Genomic DNA, 20,212 nt, shown 5'->3' on the forward strand with positions numbered 1-20,212 from the left:
TACCGAACCGAATCCTAATTTGCATATGCAAATGAAAATATTAATTAGGGACGGGAAGGGGACAGCATTTTTTACTTTCTTGTTTTTTGACAAAAAGTCACGCAATTTCTCTCCCCACCCCTAATTTGCATATGCTAATTAGGATTCGGTTCTGCCGGGCAGAAGGATTTGGCCGAATCCTGCTGAAAAAGGCTGAATCCTGGCTAAATCCCGAACCAAATCCTGGATTCCTAATTTTTAGTTTATTAAGGTATGCTGGGAATTGCTGACACACAGTACATCTTAACACAATGGGCATAACATAAGCAGAAAAGGGTCATTTACCCTCTATGCAATTTGCAGTTAATTAAGTCAGTTTGTGAGGCTCAAATTCCATAAATAGCTAGCAAGAAGTTACAGAACAGCCTGATAATTAGTTTTTTCCCGTTCATTCCTAGGCTTTGCTATTAATGCAGGCTTTTTCTTCCGCCCACAGTCATTTTTGTATACAGGGATCTGGCTGTGAAAGCAGCTTTTATACAGTCCACTCTTGCGCTTGGACAATGTTCAGCTGCACTTTTGACAACACAAAAACACAAGGGAGTTTGCAGCTCATTTTGAAAGCATCTGTGAGTCACTAAGCAAATTATAGCTCGGCTTTGAATGCTATTGTGTTGTTCTCTCTTTCAGTCGGAATCAACTTTCCTCTTTGCCGGCCTGCCTATGTGGTCTTCCTCTTAAAGTTCTTATTGCAAATAATAATAAACTTGGTTCCCTGCCAGAGGAAATAGATCAGCTGCAGCACCTGATGGAATTGGTACGTCCATGCTTTTTATGTTCGGGGGATTATACTAGTGTTGTTAACCATTTTAGGAAACCATTTTGCAACATGTTGAATATTGAGTGAAAAATTGGCACTTTTTTTATGAGATAACACTTCTGGCAGAAGTTTAGTATCGGTACCCCTAGGGAATTCACTAACTGAACATAATTTATAAAGGGAAATATAAAGTTGACCATGTTAGATTTGTCACAAATGATTACAGGAAAATGATAGCAGTTCAGGAAAGCACACAATATTCAGGATTATTTAGTTCTACTCAATGTAATAACTCCATGCCACAGACAAAATTAAATTGTTAAAATTGAGCTGCTCAGTTTTTCTAATGTACTGAGCTGATTGGCCTGTGGACCAAACCCTGTGAAAATGGTGGTGTTACACAGAAAAGCTGGTGAAAATAGGTGTTTAGGTTGGGGTTTTTTAGAATACGTGTATGATTTGCTTCCAGATGGGTGGAATGAGATCTTGTGGCCCTCAACAATGCAAGATAAGAGTTTGGAGCCTTTTCCTCCAAAACCCAGTAGAAAACCCAGTAGCTAGCTCAATTTCAGCACAGTGGGTCCCCTAAAGTACTTTTTTCCCCAGATGCTACTGCCCTGGTTGCACTTTGCATATAGTTCTGCATTCAGTCACATCTGTTTTACTGGGCTGCAGTTTTCAGTATTCAGCATCAGCAGCCTTTATCTGTTGGTGAAAGCTGGTAGCTGTGGTTCAGAGGTTGCAGATTGGGCAGTCACAGACATAAACCCATATGGCATACTGAAAGTGTCAAGGCCAGGAATTCGTATATTGTGCACATGCTACCTGCAGGGGCAAAAAGGGTTAGGGAATATGTCTGTGTTTTTTAGGTTCTTCTGTTCTCCAGGTTGAGAAAACTGTGATTACTGCTATTATGTATTTGTACTTTGTGAGTGCCAAAATTGCATTCTTTTAGTTTGAAGGGAAAGGAGATTCTCAGTCTCCTGGCTTGTATCAGCCATAATCTAGCTAAAAATCTTGTCTGCAGACACAATTAACATTCCAAGATATTTGCTTAATGTACAACAGAGCACATTGGCGACATCTATATCATTAAACAGCTCTAGTGTTATGAACCTAGAAATACAGTGGGTTAATCATCAGCAAATGTTAATATGTTATGCCACTGGTTCCTGTAGTCTATAATTTAGATGAAACCTCATTAAATTACTCTGCTCCTAAATCAACCACCTGAATGATTACAAAACGAAACTTTATTATATTTGTATGTCTCACTAAGACTGTGTTTGCTGCAGGATGTCAGCTGCAATGAAATCGCATCTTTGCCACAGCAAATTGGTCTCCTGAAATCTCTTAGGGACCTGAATGTACGAAGAAATCATTTAAAGGCCCTACCTCAAGGTAAGCACTGAAAAGAGCACTTGTACATAAAAATATTATGCTGAAATCTAAAGGAGCACTTGTACATAAAAATAGTATGGTGATATAAATATTGTTCATATATCATCAAGATAAGCTTACGGGGCATGTAACCCTCCAAAAATGTACGTGATGGTCTGACTGTATTTTCTTTTTTAGCAGTTTCTATTTCACTGCATGGCACAGGGGTAAATTTCAAATGCAAGAAGCAAATCTCCTTGTTACACACTGCGGTTTCTTATTAGAATCACCACAGACAGCTGCTGCAGAACTAAACACTGCTATATTTATAGAGTGTACAACTTTCCAATAATAACACAGATATTGGCATGTGGTCTTTATTTTTATTGATTCCTTTTTTTTCAATTTTCTTTTTTGAATAATTGTCTTGTAGCTCTCCAGTTTTAAATAATAAAGTGCTGTCTCACAATAAGATTGTAAACGTTTGGTTTTACAGCCCTCCATAAAACATACTTGACAGAGCAGTCTATTAGATTTATACTATATAATGAAACGAAACCGAAGGAATATATTTAGAGATCTCTGTGAACTGATGCAACAGTCAGAAGTATTTCTACTAATAACAATGCGCTGGTTTTTGTCCTGGAGTGTGAGAAGCAGGGGCCCCTGGCATTGCAGAAAAGGCAGACCCTACATGAAAGAGTAGAGAATCACATAAATCAGAGATATCCATAAAGTTGGAAAACTGCCTGCAAGTTGTACACACTGATTTTACTATATGTCTGTAGCTATTCTAAAAAACAACATTTGTAATATTTCCCTATGGAGTTCTTAATGCATATACCCTCTCTCTTCTACTCAAATCCACTAATAACATGAAGACTTGCTCACTCTAGAGTTAAAAGTTATACTAGTGAGTAATAATTCAAAGCAAACTAAAACGTAGACCACTGCACTTGCCAATGCACCAGAAAATTGTGCAAATCGCTTACTCCTTTCATCAGGTGTCTTTGACAAAGGGCCACCCTAAAATGCCATATTGTGTGTTTGGGATGGCAGTTCTTCTTAATGCAGTTCCTGGTTATTTTCTGCAAGTATATAGGCTGTTATTCTAATCATAGTTTACAAAGCTTTGGTTAAATAGGGCTTTTTCAGTTCAGAAGAGGTGAAATGTACATGTACATAGAAAATCCTTTGGAAAAACACAATGTCTCAGTAAGTGTTTGGTGCTATGTAATCTCTCCCCTGACATTTGTATTTGTGCATGTGGTGATTTAGCTGCCAACAGCATCATTTTAGAATTATTTGAAAGGATGCCAGGTAATGAAACACTTTCCATTTATTGCTCAAGTGCCATTGGTGTGTTTGGAAACAAACTCTATATGATTTATGGAAGAAAACACAAGTTTGACATTGATTAAAGGCACAGTAAAATTTAAAGTAATACTAAAAATAGGTTTTAAAGGTGTTAAAATCATCCAAGCCATTCTTAAAGGCATTAACAGAATCAGCCATCACAACATCACCCGGCAGTGCATTCCACAACCTCACTGTCCTGACTGTGAAGAACCACCTATGTTGCTTCAAATGAAAGTTCTTTTCTTCTAGTCTAAAGGGGTGGCCTCTGGTACGGTGATCCACTTTATGGGTAAAAAGGTCCCCTGCTATTTGTCTATAATGTCCTCTAATGTACTTGTAAAGTGTAATCATGTCCCCTCGCAAAGCGCCTTTTTTCCAGAGAAAACAACCCCAACCTTGACATGGTTGTCTAAACTCATAATTTAAGTCTTCCATCCCTCTGACCAATTTAGTTGCACGTCTCTGCACTCTCTCCAGCTCATTTATATCCCTCTTAAGGACTGAAGTCCAAAACTGCACTGCATACTCCAGATGAGGCCTCACCAGGGACTTATAAAGAGGCATAATTATGTTTTCATCACTTGAGTTAATGCCCTTTTTTATGCAAGACAGAACTTTATTTGCTTTAGTAGCCACAGAATGACACTGCCCAGAATTAGTTGTCACAGTGCAGAAAAATTGGGCGCACAATTTCTTTCATTTTGACACTTCATTTGTAGCAGGTTCAACTCATGCCGTTGATCACAGCAGCACTGTAATTATGGTGGGTATGGTGATTGTGTACAAAAGTGCACTTTGCACACTATGGGCCAGATTCAGTTCAGTGAGAAAACGTTATCTTATGGTGTGAAAACTCACAGATGAGATTCAATTCAAGTAGAAAACAACTTGTCTCCAAATTCAGTTTCAGATTTTTCCCATAGAGTTTATCATGTGATAAATCATCTTCAGTTCTGCTATGTGTGAGTGAACAAAGGCTGATCGGATTCAAATCAGTGGAGCAGGGGCACTGAACAGATCTGCTTCGAATAGGCCAAAATTTGATTCGAATTTGAAAAAACTGTCTCTTTAAAACTTCAACTCCAACCATTCGCCATCTAAAACCTAAATCTAAAACTACTATTTGGAGTCAATTGGTGGAGAAATCAGTTCTTTTTTTAAATACTTCAAATCAAATTTGATCTGATACAGCCTATTCGCCCGCAGAAAAAAACTTTGATTTTTTAAATAAATGTAAATTAAATAATAATTAATAATTAATTAATACATTTTCTTCAAATTTGGAAGTTATGGGAGTTCCAAAAAACTCCAATTACTTCGAAACTCGACCCTTGATAAATCTGCCCCTTAAAGTTTACTGAAAGGTGAACCACCCCTATACATTTGCTCTCATTGACAACAGGTGGAAATAATGCTGTATTGTATGGTATTCATGAAAGGGTGACCATTAAATGACCTCCTATCTCAGAATTAAGATTAGTAAAACATCTCCTAATGCAGACATAGACTGTATCTCCTATAGCTCTAAGTTGACACTTTAAAGATGTACAAGTATGGGACCTGTTCTCCAGAATGCTTGGGACCTGGGCTTTCTGGATAATGGATCTTTCCGTAATTGGGATCTTCCTACCATAAGTCTTCTAGCAAATCATGTAAACAATTAGTTATGCTTCCAATAAGAATTAATTATATCTTAGTTTGGATCAAGTACAAGGTGCTGTTTTATTATTTCAGAGAAAAAGGGATTTCTAAAAAAACTTGTATAAAGTGCAGTCTATGGAAGATGGACCTTTTGTAATTTGGAGCTTTCTGGATTTCCAGATAATGGATCCCATACTTGTACAAAGAAAGAAGATCGAAAATATATAAATACATTTGTGTTGCTAATAAAGCTTTAAAAACCGTGTGGCATTTCCTAGGGGCCTACAAACAAGATAACAACTGTGCCTGTTTCATAAGGCAATTCGATATAAATTAAAGTTTGAAAATCTATCTGCAAAAACCAAAGTGAGACTACTTCCAAAGGTATACATATAAATTCCCAATGGCAGTGTTCTTGCAGTAGAGAGTACAAAATAACGAGTGGCTGCCACTGTAGTAAATTGATGCTTAAAAAGTCTCCTTTTTCTTGATAATACTTACAAGAAGCTCTTTAAACTTCTCTATTGTTCAAAAATGTGTGTGTGTGTGTGTAATGCATATATATTATTTATGCATTGTACTAATTGGTGTTTATGGTGTTCAAAAAACACTCCTTTTTCTTAATTAGGAAATGTATGTGTATCTTACAGCAACTTTAATGCTATGGCCTTTTCTTTCACTTTAGAAATTGTTGATCTTCCATTGGTGAAATTGGATTTTTCATGCAATAAAGTGCTGGTTCTTCCACTTTGTTTTAGAAAAATGGTGCAATTGCAAGTATTAATACTTGAGAACAACCCACTCCAGTCTCCTCCTGCACAGGTGAGTTTTAGAAGGTAATAAGTACAAGTAATTGCCATTGTACTTTTACACCTCTAAAAATAGAAGGCTTGTCCTTTTATTTGAATGAACACCGGTCATTTTGCTGGTGTAGTTAAGAGCAGAGAAAAGCTGACACACTGCCTTTGGCCCCCTCTATTAGTGTGTACTGACATACACCCAGGTATGCATTTTGCCAGTAAAATACACTTTGTGTATGTACTGTATTTCATTTTGACCGCTTTCCATAATTTCAGTTTCAAGTTTTAATGTTCTTGCTACAGAAAGACATAAGTGGTGAAAAATGGAACATTACACTTCAGTATTAGAAAAACAGTCACAAATAGAGGGTAATTAAAAGAAGTGTTTATTTCTGGTGAACTATCTGAAAATAACTGAACTGAAAAAAGTGTTGGCTGAACAACCCCTTTAACACTCGGCAAGAAGCATTTATAAAAATGGACCAGTGAGGATCTGTGGCAGGGGTGTACAAACTTTTTCCAACGAGGGCCAGATTTGGTGAGGTGAAAATGTGCGGGGGGCAACCATTCAGCCTGACATCGATATCCCTTCCGAGGTAGCTAACTAGCGATTTAGGCCCTAAATGAGTAATAAAAAGTAGCAACCCTGGGTGTGTCAAATGAGGGCATGGCCAAATAGTATTCAGTGCTGTGTACAAATCTTTGTAGCCCCTTACATCCAAGACCAAGACCCCATATTGTGTTGCTTTGTTACAATTGCTTTTTAACCCCTTTGGAACAATAGGATGTGGGCCCTGCTTTTTTAATCCCTTCCATACCCCACTTTGCTCATCATGGAGCCCTATTTCACTTGACCTCCTGCTCCAATTTCACTTCCCCACCCTAGCAGCTTCTTACTCCCCCCTTCTCTTCATACTGTACCTCTCCCCTTCACCCACCTCCACCATTCTCTTCTCTGTCCCTTTCACTTCTCACTCACACTACCGACCTCCCTCCTGTCCAGGCAGCACTTGGAAGATGGCTGCTAGCAAGCAACAAAATTGTTGATCATATGATCATATTTAAATGCTGCTGTGATGCTCCCTGCTGCGTGACTGTGCAAGTGCATGCAAGCATGAGCGCACTGTTTTCTACAGGCATCTGGTCCTTCTTCTGGCCAGTCGCGTCTGGAAGAGGAGTCACGGGGTGCTGCACAATCAAACCCAAGGTGCCCCAGTGCCCCGGCAGGCCACTCCGACCGTGTGTGCGTGCCAAATTCTGGTATACTTTTGGAATTTGCTGCAGGCCAAATTAAAAATCGATTGTGGGCCGTATTTTGGACACCCCTGATCTGTGGGGATCTCCAAAAAAGGTTTTAATTTTGTAAGTTAAAGAAAATCTATGCCCCTTAATAATGTATGTCTCTATACAACAAATATACCACAGGTCAAATATATATATATATAAACACTGTTTCATATAAATAAAGCCTTGGAATAATCATATATAGAGAAACTGCCATTTTAAGTACTAAAGGTTTACTCCTGGATTCACTGTGCTCACACACCATACATCATCCAATGGATGAAAAAAGCTGTGATTTTCAGTCTTGCACGTTGCTGTTGAGGGATTTTAGCCAACTGTTCTTTAATTCAGCCACATTAATGTTTTTTTTATACATGAATTGCTCATTTCAGCCTCCACCACAGAATCTCTTTTGGGTTATTGTCAGGATTTTGACAAGGCTTATCCAAAAATATAATTTTGTTTAATCTTCGTGGTTCTGGTCAGTTTGTCCCAGATTATGGCATCCAAAATTCCATCCCAGACAACTGAAATGACATTAAAGCTTAATACAGCTAATATAATTATTTTTGTAATACATGTAAATGTACTAGTATGGTATCCATTATCCAGAATGCTAGGGACCTGGGGTTTTTTAGATAAGGCATCTGTTTGATTAAAATGGAGTCTCTGCAAGGTGGCCTTACTGTAATTTGGAGCTTCCTGCATAATGGGTTTCTGGATAACGGATTCCCATACCTATATATATATATATGCATTTTTGTGTAATACAAATTCCTATTATGTTCCTTACATTAGAATGTAGAGTTAAACTAGGTGGCAGATGTTACAACTGACATTAATTGCCATCGATTTCTTTAAAAGGCTGTTGGTTTTATCATTAATTTGTTCCCCTTATCTACCAGGAGGAAATGTCTGAGATAATTCACAATTCATCTTATTTGTTTTTTTACAGATTTGTATCAAGGGCAAAGTACATATATTTAAATATTTAAGCATGCAATCTTGCCAGATGGAAAAAACTGGGGATGGATTTTATCTTCATTCTTTAGAAAGACCAAATCTGCCACAGCATATGGAAGAAAGGTAAGCAACCTATTAAGTGATGTTTTGAAAATCTGCTAATTTAAATGTTCTGTCTGTAATCTGAACAGGAGCAGACCCCTGACTGCAGGGGTGCCTGTAATCTCTATTCCAACCCCCACTCAGTGCTGGGGGTGCAAAGTTATGCCACTGCATATACGCACACAGATGCCTATATATAATCATGCACCTGCTCATCTTTATCCATACATACACACGCCGATATATATAAACATACTGTAAATCCCCATTTATACACCATAAACCAATACCCTCATGCCCCCCATATAAAAAAGAAAGCACATTTCCTGCAATATGACTGCATGACAAATTTAAATTACATAATGACTCTTCTTAAAAGAAAACTATACCCCCCAAACAATGTAGGTCTTTATAAAAAGATATTGCATAAAACAGCTCATATGTAAAACCCTGCTTCATTTAAATAAACCATTTTCATAATAATATACTTTTTTAGTAGTATGTGCCATTGGGTAATCATAAATAGAAACTTGGCATTTTAAAAAATAAGGGCCGTCCCCTGGGATCGTATGATTCACTGTGCACACAAGCATACCAACAAACCATACTTGAGCCAATTAACGGACAGAGTTCTGTCTTTTGCTTCAACACTTCTTCCTGTTACAGTTAGGGGGCGATTCACTAAGGGTCGAATATCGAGGGTTAATTAACCCTCGATATTCGACTAGGAATTGAAATCCTTCGACTTCGAATATCGAAGTCGAAGGATTTAGCGCAGATAGTTCGATCGAACCATCGAAGGATAATTCCTTCGATCGAACGATTAAATCCTTCGAATCGAACGATTCGAAGGATTTAAATCCAACGATCGAAGGAATATCCTTCGATCAAAAAAAGTTAGCCAAGCCTATGGGGACCTTCCCCATAGGCTAACATTGACTTTGGTAGCTTTTAGCGAACTAGGGGGTCGAAGTATTTTTTAAAGAGACAGTACTTCGACTATCGAATGGTCGAATAGTCGAACGATTTTTACTTCGAAATCCTTCGATTCAAAGTCGAAGTCATAGTCGAAGGTCGAAGTAGCCCAAAAAAACCTTCGAAATTCGAAGTTTTTTAACTTCGAATCCTTCACTCGAAGTTAGTGAATCGGCCCCTTAGAGTTGTAGTATTTCTGGTCAGGTGATCTCTGAGGCAGCACACAGACCATCACGAAATGGTGGCTCAAGGCAAGAGATGTAAAATGGCAAGATTTACTTAAATATATAGGCCAGTTTGTTAATATTCTTTAATATGCCACTTTATATGATGTAAACTATGTTGCTTAAATGTTCAGTTTAGGGGTATAGTTTTTCTTTAATAAATATGATTATTATGATATTCTGTTCTGTTTTTGGGAAACCAGTAGTATTGAAGACATCTTCCCAACAAAAAAGGATTCGGACTCGGGTGTTGGCAGTGATAGCGGTGAGAAGCGTTTATCTGCAATAGAGGTATTGTAATCTGTTCTCTATACTAGTCACACTGATTTATACCATCATCCCATTGGCTAGTGGAGCCTTGGAGTTGTGCTTAAAATATATAAATAAAAAAATTTAATTATGTAATATACATAAAAGGCTGTAGACCTGGTCTCCTATCCAGGTGTTGCTGCACTATTCCATAAAAATGTTTAACCTAGGGTAAAATGATATAAAAAGTGCACTTACTGTAATGTGTATTGTGGGCACTGCATAATGTTTGTTTAAACAGATCAGGGCCTTGGCCAAAACAGTTCTTCATTGGATTTATACAGGCAAAGAACATTTCACTAGATGATGTGATAACATGCTTCTTGGCCTTTTGATTTTCTCTTTTCTACTCTTAAGTACAGATTAAAAGCATTTGTCTTTTATTGGTTTCAACCAAATTACGCCTCTCTTTTCCTCATGGCTAATAATAGATTTACATCTGCAGGAAATGAGGCAGATGATTTAACCTGTGTAAGAACCTTGTTGGCTGTACTGTAACATAATGACCAGCCTTACTGCCAGCCTAGGAAACATCTGGCTGAAAGAACTCCTGTGCCAAGCCACAAAGCTACATTCTATTGCTACTGAGAAATGTCAAGTGATATTGTGCAATTCAGGTTGCTTATTTTGTTAAGTTTTATGTAATCATATTAAATTATATTTAAAATGCCACAAGTTAGTTTTACAGACTCACTGCAGCCTTTTTGGTTCCATATGTGCACACAATTATACACTATACAATCAGGAATAATCTCTGAAAGATCCCTTTTCAAAAAAATATCCCCATGAACAGTGCTTAGGACAGAGACACATGGTCAGATTCGGGGAGATCTCCTCTTCTTAGGGGGCGACTAATCTCCCCGAACTGTCTTCCCACCGGCTAGAATGCAAATCGCCGGCGCAATGGCACTCAGATCTTCTTTTTTTTCCCGAAGTCATGTGAAGTTTCCTCGTAAGGCAACGTTGGGCAACTTTGTAAAACGAATCGCTCAGAGTGCCATCCCGCTGGCGATTTGGATTCTAACCGACGGGAAGGCAGTTCGGAAAAATTAGTTGCCCTGAAGAAGAGATTTGTCGCTTGGCAAATCCCAAACCCTGCAGTAAAAATTATGACATTATATCGAAACAAAGGCTAACACGAATGAGCAGCACCCCATGTTAAAGAAAAAAAGATATTGTATAATATTCTTTAATATTCAATGTTTTAGAATGACAGTGCTTTATACTATAATAGTGCATTTATTACTTATTTTAGAATTGTATCCCTTCCCTTTGAATTGGTAAACCAAAAAGTAGTAGTAGCAAGTAGGGACTGGGGGACGGCCTGAAACTCACGAGACCCGCGAGTCAGTGGGTTCGGGCACAAAATCTTCAGGTCACGGACGGGTCTAGGTTGAGGTCTTCTGCTCTCCCTGCCTGCGACCTAGCACTGCTGGCTTCCGGAACCTAAATTTATAGACTTGTGACCGCCCCATTTGTGATGTCCCTGCGAGTCGGGTGCAGGAACTATGGATAAGTATGTAAAGTCGAATATTACATATGGTTTTTGAAGGGGAGTCATATATTTGTTTATATGTGTAATTTGATTAGGGTGGCTCTATAGATAAGTTGAGGGGTAAATAGTTCTGGTCTAAACTATGATGCTAAGGCAAGAAAACATAGAGAAAAGGTTACTAAATCAAGGTTCTGCTCAGCTCCAAAACTTCTGCAGAAAAAAACTTGCATGTTAACGGAGATGTTTAGATGTTGTGTTTTTTTTTTTTCTATTTTATCAAGTGGTGATGACCCCTCACAAGTGAATGAATAATAGAGCATATCAGCAAAAACCTATAAAGAGGCTTGGCAAAAGTCACTAATGAAGATGAGATAAGAATGAAGAAAGTTGTATGCGAGTGGCCAATGTTAATGTGTAAAATGATGATACTTTGATTGTCATTTGGAAGTTTGATGTTCATGATGCACTCTTGATCTTGTGTTTGAATGGCTACTCAGTATAAATATACTACATTAATTTTTTTACTTTTAAGCCTTATGATGAAGATTCTACAAGCCCAAGTGTGCCAATGTCGGATATCTTGGAAGAGGATAACCTTCTGAAAGAAGATATTGTTGAACAACACTTGAACAACACACTGCAAGGTATACTGTACTTCTTGTCACTGATGATGTACACACACACACACAGATATGACGAACACACACAGACATGACGTACATGCGCACACACAGACATGACATACATGCGCACACACAGACATGACATACATGCGCACACACAGATATGACGTACACACACACAAAGATATGACGTTCACGCACACACAGATATGATGTACACACACACACAGATATGACACAGATATGACGTACACACACACACAGATATGACGTACACACACAGATATGACGTACACACACAAATATGACGTACACACACAGATATGACGTACACATACAGATATGTAGTCCAGAAATGCATCTTATCCCCATGTTGCAATTAAAAGCAGTTGGGTGCATGGGTGTGTGGCTTTTATCACATATTGAACAAAACGAATTAACCCAGCACTCCCTTTATATAGCCTAATGGAAAAAATCTGATTGAAAGGAAAACGCTAATATTTGGAAAAAAGAGACACATGGTTACATGGTTTGAACAAAGTATGCATAATACCTTTTTCACTTTTTTCACATAGTCAGGACTGATGCATGGACAATGCCTTGGTGGGCGCATCAGCTTATGCATACTTTGTACAAACCATGTAACTAAAAGTGTCTCTTTTTTTCCAAATATAGGCATTTTAGGTGTGCTGGTTTAATTAGCTTTGTTCAATATACAGTATGATATAAGCCACACACCCATGCACCCAACTGATTTTAAATGCAACATGGGGATGAGCTGCATTTTTGGACTTTGTATATTGTAAAGGGGACAGTGGCTTTCCCTTTAATGCATGCTCTCCCAACCCCCACCCCACTAAATACAGTCCTGTAGTTCAAGAAGATGTTCACAAAAGCTCACAAAGCAGAATGGTTTCTTTGGAAGAGGTCATGCCAAATACAGAGAGAAGCAGGTATGGTCTTTCTCCTCCCAAAGAAAATACCCTTTTTTCACATAGTCAGGACTGATGCATGGACACTGCCTTGGCGGGGCACATCAGCTTATGCATACTTTGTACTAACCATGTAATTAAAAGTGTCTCTTTTTTCCAAATATAGGCGTTTTCCTTTCAATCAGATTTTTTCCATTAGGCTATATAAAGGGAGTGCTGGGTTAATTAGTTTTGTTCAATATATGATATAAGCCACACACCCATGCACCCAACTGCTTTTAATTGCAACATGGGGATAAGCTGTGCTGGGTTAATTAGTTTTGTTCAGTACACACACAGATATGACATACACACACAGATATGACATACACACACAGATAAGACGTACACACACAGATATGACATATGCAAACACACACACAAACATACAGTACTGTATATGCCACACACATTCACAGATCCTTTTTATATGCCCTATTAGTTGAGACATTTGTGAGAAAATGTAATAGTCGCAAAGAGCAAAAGAATAAAAATTTGCATTTCGCAAGGTAATGCTCTTCCTTAAATTGCTATTGCATTGAGAATTTCAATTGTGCATTTCAAATTTTAATTGCGCATTGCCCACTTTTAAGAAGTGCTTGAAGGTGTAATCTTTTGGAGTCAGCATAACTTTTTCAGTGAGAACTTTTATTACATTCACTGCACACTGGCGCAAACTATAAAATCTGAAAACCTTCCACTGTCAGAAGCGGTCACTAAACAGTTTCCGGGTTCGCAAAAGCTATATTAAATTCACAGAAAGGAAAACTTGCTCGCACAAAGGCATAACTTTTTGCATTGCAAATATTTTTTCCGTTGCCAACTTTTATTACATTCCCCCATTGATATTTAAATATTTTTCCTGACTTGTAATGTATATGAAAATATGTAAAAGGAATGAAAATGATCTGTAATTTAAAAACAAAGACTGCACCTAAGTCAATTGTGCTGGATTTTGCTTTGTTCAAAGAATTTTGAGGAGAATTGCCCAATTTTTGTCCTCCTATTTTCCAGAATTTATATTACTTTTACAGTTATGCTTTGACATAAAATACTGTATATACCCTGCTAATATATATTCTTTATTTCATGTTCCCATTCAATGACATCAGTAGGAGTAGTTGAATTTAACAATAATCAGAGCAGTGATTTTTCCAGCTTCTCTGGGTTCAGCTACAGCTAGACCAACATTTTGTGAAGGCCCTGTATTTCATGACATATTGTTATAATGTCCTAGATTGGTTCCAATAATATCATGAATAGCAAATAAACATTTATTCCACAACTAACCCTAAGCAGGTTTAAGTTGGGTTTTCAAAAATATGTATTACTGAAAGGGTATTTATTATTTTATTATTTTGAAACCTGCCCTTCAGAAAGATCCAGAAACTGTCAATTCGATCAATACAGTGTTGATTTCTCAATATTGCTGTTCTGCTCTAAAAACAAGAACATGTCTTTTACCAACATAAACCAGTGTTTATAAAGCAATCATTTTCTTCTAAATGTTTATCTATAATTCGATAAGTAGATTCTATAAGTAATAGGAAATGTATGACAAAGTGTGGCTTGTTTTACTTTAGTTGGATCGCCGCAGAATTGTCCCTTGGGTGCTACTGACAAATCATACCAGAATGAATCAAAGAGACTCCAAATACAATATCTGCAGTATGAGGTAATTTTTTTATGTTTTAAAAAGGATGGCGGTAAACTAGCTAATTTTTAATCAACCAATCCGATATTTGATTTTAAAAGCTGAACGATAAATCATACCTGCTGATTGTTTCCTGTAGGTTACCGGTCCTGTATTGCACTGTTTTTTTTATATCATTCCTTTTTAACTTGTAAAATGAAGCAAATTAAATGCCCACTGGTGTTTCTTCTCTTTTATTATCTGTCTTTACATTCTGTCTCTTTCCATAGAGAAAGTTTTGAAAACAGGCTGTACAGCTGGATTTTTTTGACTATTTGTTTTTTTTTCTCTTTTGAGACCATACTCCATCATACAAACCTAGGGGTGCATTTAGGGTACAGCAGAGAAGTCAGTTTCTCTGAGCCCTCAGAATCAGAGGGCCCTGAGGCCATACTCCATACCCCATAATTTAAACCCTGGACTGGCTTTATGGTAGGGCAGAGCAGGCAGTTCTTGGCCCAAGAATCAGATAAGCAATTTGTTGGACATCAAGAGCTGGGCAGATTTTGGGCTGCAAATTCTCAGGTGTGTCATTATCCTAAGACCAACTTGACCCCACAACAGAAATTGGCTACAGCCTTCCTGCATTACCAGGCCCCACTTTCCAAATCTTATCTTGATTAAACAACTGGCTGATTGCAACAATGTTGAAGTGATAACCATCAGAAAATGGTTAACATATAAAATTCCTGAGCTACAGATCAAAACTCTACCCTCCTAGTAGTATCTATTAATGGTCTCCAACTCTAGCAAAGACTTTAAAAACACACAGAATAAAAACATTCTATTATTCTCATTTAGAATTTGCTATATAAAACTAACTGTGAGATATTTCCTGGACACAGGGGAGAAGATCAGAGTTTGATGAACCTTTGCAAATTCAGGAGGAATCACCTTGGCTAATACAAAACACGTAAGTCTATTATAAGCTAGCCCTGTTAGAGCAGTTTCTTTGGAATGGTATAGGCAGAGAGAAAGAGAGTCAGTCACTTGTATACTAAGCTTTCAAGTAGTTTAGAGATAAAGGGGGTAATGTAAAAAGGCCACTAAGTTTGGCCAGGTGCAGTAAACCATAGCAACCAATCAGCAGCATTTACTTTTTACTTTTACCTGTTTGAAAGCAAACCTCTTATTGGTTGCTATGGGATTCTGCTCCTGGCAAATGTAATGCTTTTAATTACATATGGGGGAAAAAGATGCAGAGAAATGGAACAGAGGTCACCCAGATGTAAGGGATTAAGAGAGGGTTTCAGTGATGATGCGTGCATATTTCAATTGGAAGGGAAGGATTACAGTTAAGAGAGAAAGTTTAAATAGATGGGTAAAGTAAGAGCTGACATGGTGGAGAAATTTGGAAGGAATGTTATTGAGAGAGTAGGCCGTAAAATCGGAGGAAACTAGAAGTTCAGAGACTTTCTCGTCAGTCACTGTCGAGAAGGAGTACTAGGGTGATGTTGCAGTGTCAATTTTGCTTATAAAGTTCTCAGCAATATATTGAGCAGTGAACTGAAGGACCCTTACTCTCCTATACCAGTGAACATCTTTGATGAACTTTGGCATAATTTGTATGGCAAGGCTGAAGCTATTTGGGACTTATGTGATTTAACTCGGCAGGAACAAAAACATTAAGGACCAAGGTAGCCAAATTAGGAGAGGAAGTTTTTAAGATTTAAGAGTAAAGAGAATCAAAATAAGTGAACAAAAAAACAAAATATAATTAAAATTTTACAGCACAATGGAATTTCTCCACTATAGTAGACTTGGAAAGAATAGTTGGAAACTGCTTTTTACAATTACTTTTTATAAAATGTATCCCAGATATAAAGGATGGGTTCAGCTACCTTGTAACCTTTGTCTCTTAACACACATATATATATATACGGAGATAAATCACAGATACTGATAAAAAACTTGCATGTAAATCAGAATGTGACGTACATGTGACGTAAACAATGTTTTATTTTATTGCAGGAGAAATGCTTCAGAAAAGCAGGAGCTCAGTGCAACAATGATAGACCAACTGAGAGAAGCAGTTGTTATGCTGCAAGATCCAACAAGGTATTAACTATTGAATTTTGGAAAACAAACTTAGTTTGGGGGGAAAAAGGGGAGAAATGTCATGGTGTAGCAAAGGTTCTTTGGAATTCCAGCAAACTAGAGAGAAATGATTCTTCATTGTTCTAATGTACACTCTTTAAAAACCTGGTAATGTAGATACTGGTTGCCCTTGAGGCATCCATCATATAAAATCTTACTTGAAGTTATTGGCTTACTATAAGACCATATTTCCCTTTATTTCCCACATCCTTCAGCTTTCTCACAAACAATGACACAGTTGAAACACTTCAGCTGTGGCTCTGAGGGGGCCCACAAAAAGTGAAGCAGATGGTTGTCTTCGCTGCTTGCACACCAAATACAGAGAGCTCTGGTTTATCAGCAAATTGGCTGTATGGAGTGTATCTAGTAAAATAAAGCATTTCTATTTTTTATTTTTCAGGTTAAGTTTGGAAATTGGAGACACCCAAAATGTGTACCGTTTAGAATGTGTTCCAGAATCTGCTTTGAATAATACATCAGTGAAGTGTGTTTGTCTACATCTTAAGTTATATAAAATAATTTATTTTGAATGCATTTTCTTAGCATAATGTATTATTTTTTTTTTTTTTTTTTTGCTTTTTACAGTGGACAAGTAGAACTCCAGATGTCTCCAATCTTACAGGTAGTGGTGTATTGATTTTTTACTCTGCCCAATCAATAAATCTCTATATTAAGTGTATATTATATAGCCAAATAGATTTAATGAGGTGGTAATGACTTATAGTGGCTGTGAATAGTTGCCAGGTTAACACGTTAACTTGTCACAAGCCAGAACGATGCTCCTCTCGTGGAATGCCTGTTATTGAATATGGATACTCTATACTCCATAACAAGTGGAACATTATTTAAGAGCTTCTTAAAACCCCAAGTGTTTTAGTACATGAAGAGTACTAGTTATATAACATATGCAGAACCTTTTCCCAAAGCAAACAATACACAGATAGCTTTTAGTTGACTGCTTTTTAAAAGCAAATGTCTGATTGGCTGCAGTTCGTTTCTAAATCTGACCCAAATGCTGTGGATTATATGACATTACACCAAACATTTTAACAGTAAGACTGTGTATTTGTTAGACTTCAGCCTATGTATATCATTAAAATACACAAAACTAGCATTGTGTACAGAAATGAATGAGCTGTTTAACTTTAAACAATCGCAGGTCTCCCGAATCTATATTTTAATCTGTACAGAGTAGAACATGATGAAAAGGGCTTTATTGAAAAGATTTAAGTTAAATCTTATTGATACAACTAATTGAATGCAAATTGATTTGTGTAGAATGACATGATTATCGAAACACCGGCATCACAAGATTCCCCTCAAGAGGTAGGTCTCATTTTTTATTCAGTATATTGTTTCACATTACATAGAAAACAGCTTACCAATAGGGATGCACCGAATCCAGGATTTGTTTGGGATTCGGCCGAATCCTTGCGCCCGGCCAAACCGAATCTGGATTTGCATATACGAATTAGGGGCGGGGAGAGAAATCGTGTGACTTTTTGTAAAAAAAAACAAGGAAGTAAAAAAATGGTTTCCCCTTCCCGCCCCTAATTTGCATATGCAAATTAGGATTTGGATTCGGTTCAGTATTCAGCCGAATCTTTCGCGAAGGAAAATATTCTCTATCAATTATTTCTACTTTATCTGTTTATTTACAGACTGAAAATAGCACCCCAACGCTATCACCCGTACACAGCACAGTTGCCTTTGGCCTTAAACCTCGATCTGGTAAGTTCTTCAGACAGATCATAATATCGATTATTTTTATGTGCAGCCAGTTATTTTACCTCAATCTTGTGCATCTATAAGGCCTTACTATAAAATGTTGAGCATAAGTTCTCTATATCTTCCCCAAGTTCTTTTCAGACAAAATACATGTACACCATATATGTGTATACATACATTATAACTAAGTAATTATTATGCAATAATAAAACTGTTGTATAATTAGTTTCCTATATGAGAAAACACTGACGATTCAATGACTGATAATACACATTTTTAGCTTAATTATTTTACTTAAATATCTTTCTGACTTTCTCCTTCCTTGGAGCCCATTTCTCTTATAATCTCTTTCACAACGTTCTCACTAACTTTTTTTGCCCTCTGCTCTGGCTGATCGCTAGGTTCCTCTGTGACCACTCCATTTTTCCTTTGAAGACATCATCATGATGTCTGCCACAACTCTTATGCATATTCGCGAAAAATAATTTGTGTGCATTCCTGCTAAGACAATTGAAAGCACTTCCACAAAGTTCTAATGTGTGCATGTGCTGCCCCTTAATACTGTATAGTGCACATGCTCCTGGTCTTGCTGAAGGAGCTCTACATGATGGCATTTTTTTTTTTTGCTTCAAGCCAGCGCTTTTTTCTAAATTGTGGTGTTTGAACAGATTATGGGCTGGAAATACAGGAGATCTAATGCCTCTACAAAAGAGACTAAAGATATGTATTTTAAAACAGCTAAAGTTACCTTGTCCTTTAAAATTGCTGTTTCCATAAAGATAACATGAGGGGGCCGATTCACTAAGGGTCGAATATCGAGGGTTAATTAACCCTCGAAATTCAATTAGGAACTAAAATCCTTCGACTTCGAATATCGAAGTCGAAGGATTTAGCGCAGATAGTACGATCGAACGATCAAAGGAATTTTCCTTCGATCGAATGATTAAATCCTTCGAATCGAACGATTCGAAGGATTTAAATCCAATGATCGAAGGAATATCCTTCGATCAAAAAAAGTTAGCCAAGCCTATGGGGACCTTCCCCATAGGCTAACATTGACTTCGGTAGCTTTTAGCTGCCGAACTAGGGGGTTGAAGTTTTTTTTAAAGAGACAGTACTTCGACTATCGAATGGTCGAATAGTCAAACGATTTTTACTTCGAATCCTTCGATTCGAAGTCGAAGGTCGAAGTAGCCCATTCGATGGTCGAAGTAGCCCAAAAAAAACTTCGAAATTCAAAGCTTTTTACCTTTGAATCCTTCACTCGAAGTTAGTGAATCGGCCCCAACATTTTGCAAACACAGACTGCAAAGAAATGTGAGTGTGTTTTATCAGTCTACACAAACTAATGGGGTTAGTTGCTTAACTATTTGCACCTATATGCATTACTATATTTTTTTCATCTTTCGTATCGCAAGACAACTTGGACTAATGCCAGACAGGCTACAAAATCATCCCCTACACTGGCATTACCATCTTGTCTTGCCTGCACCCAGAACAATTGTATCAACTCGATATTTCAGTAGAGTGTGTTTCAGGTAAGGGTCATCTAACACTGTAAGCCAATCATCATATGTGGCTATGTAGGGCGATTTTGGTATTGTATGTTTAGGTTACCAAAAAGATGCAGTGGGCAGAATGCCCCAAGTCTCCCCATGAGATTCTAGCGTCTCCTCTAGAAAATTATTTAGGAAAGATTATGTTAGAATGGGCAGTGGTTTTCTTGTCACCATTGATGAATTTCAACTGTGGTCTGTAAGCATTAGTGA

General features: G+C 37.5%; 1 protein-coding gene across 6 annotated transcripts in view; it reads left to right on the plus strand.

Moving 5' to 3' along the window:
- The window catches only part of lrch1.S (leucine-rich repeats and calponin homology (CH) domain containing 1 S homeolog), a 123,331-nt gene that overhangs the window by 64,649 nt on the left and 38,470 nt on the right, over positions 1-20,212 (plus strand). For 2 of the 6 annotated variants that reach the window (XM_041584360.1, XM_041584358.1), the window contains exons 3-15: positions 670-796; positions 2,095-2,200; positions 5,865-6,001; positions 8,219-8,349; positions 9,734-9,818; positions 11,864-11,975; positions 14,509-14,600; positions 15,464-15,531; positions 16,590-16,676; positions 17,116-17,199; positions 17,301-17,340; positions 17,994-18,041; positions 18,377-18,446. In XM_041584360.1, coding sequence (XP_041440294.1) covers positions 670-796; positions 2,095-2,200; positions 5,865-6,001; positions 8,219-8,349; positions 9,734-9,818; positions 11,864-11,975; positions 14,509-14,600; positions 15,464-15,531; positions 16,590-16,676; positions 17,116-17,199; positions 17,301-17,340; positions 17,994-18,041; positions 18,377-18,446 — 1,187 coding nt within the window. Of the gene's footprint in view, positions 1-669; positions 797-2,094; positions 2,201-5,864; positions 6,002-8,218; positions 8,350-9,730; positions 9,819-11,863; positions 11,976-14,508; positions 14,601-15,463; positions 15,532-16,589; positions 16,677-17,115; positions 17,200-17,300; positions 17,341-17,993; positions 18,042-18,376; positions 18,447-20,212 lie in introns of all 6 variants that reach the window. The other 4 variants (XM_041584357.1, XM_041584359.1, XM_018249964.2 and 1 more) reach the window with 2 other exon arrangements.

Source organism: Xenopus laevis, chromosome 2S (assembly GCF_017654675.1).
Source record: "Xenopus laevis strain J_2021 chromosome 2S, Xenopus_laevis_v10.1, whole genome shotgun sequence".
Taxonomy (NCBI): Eukaryota; Metazoa; Chordata; class Amphibia; order Anura; family Pipidae; genus Xenopus; species Xenopus laevis.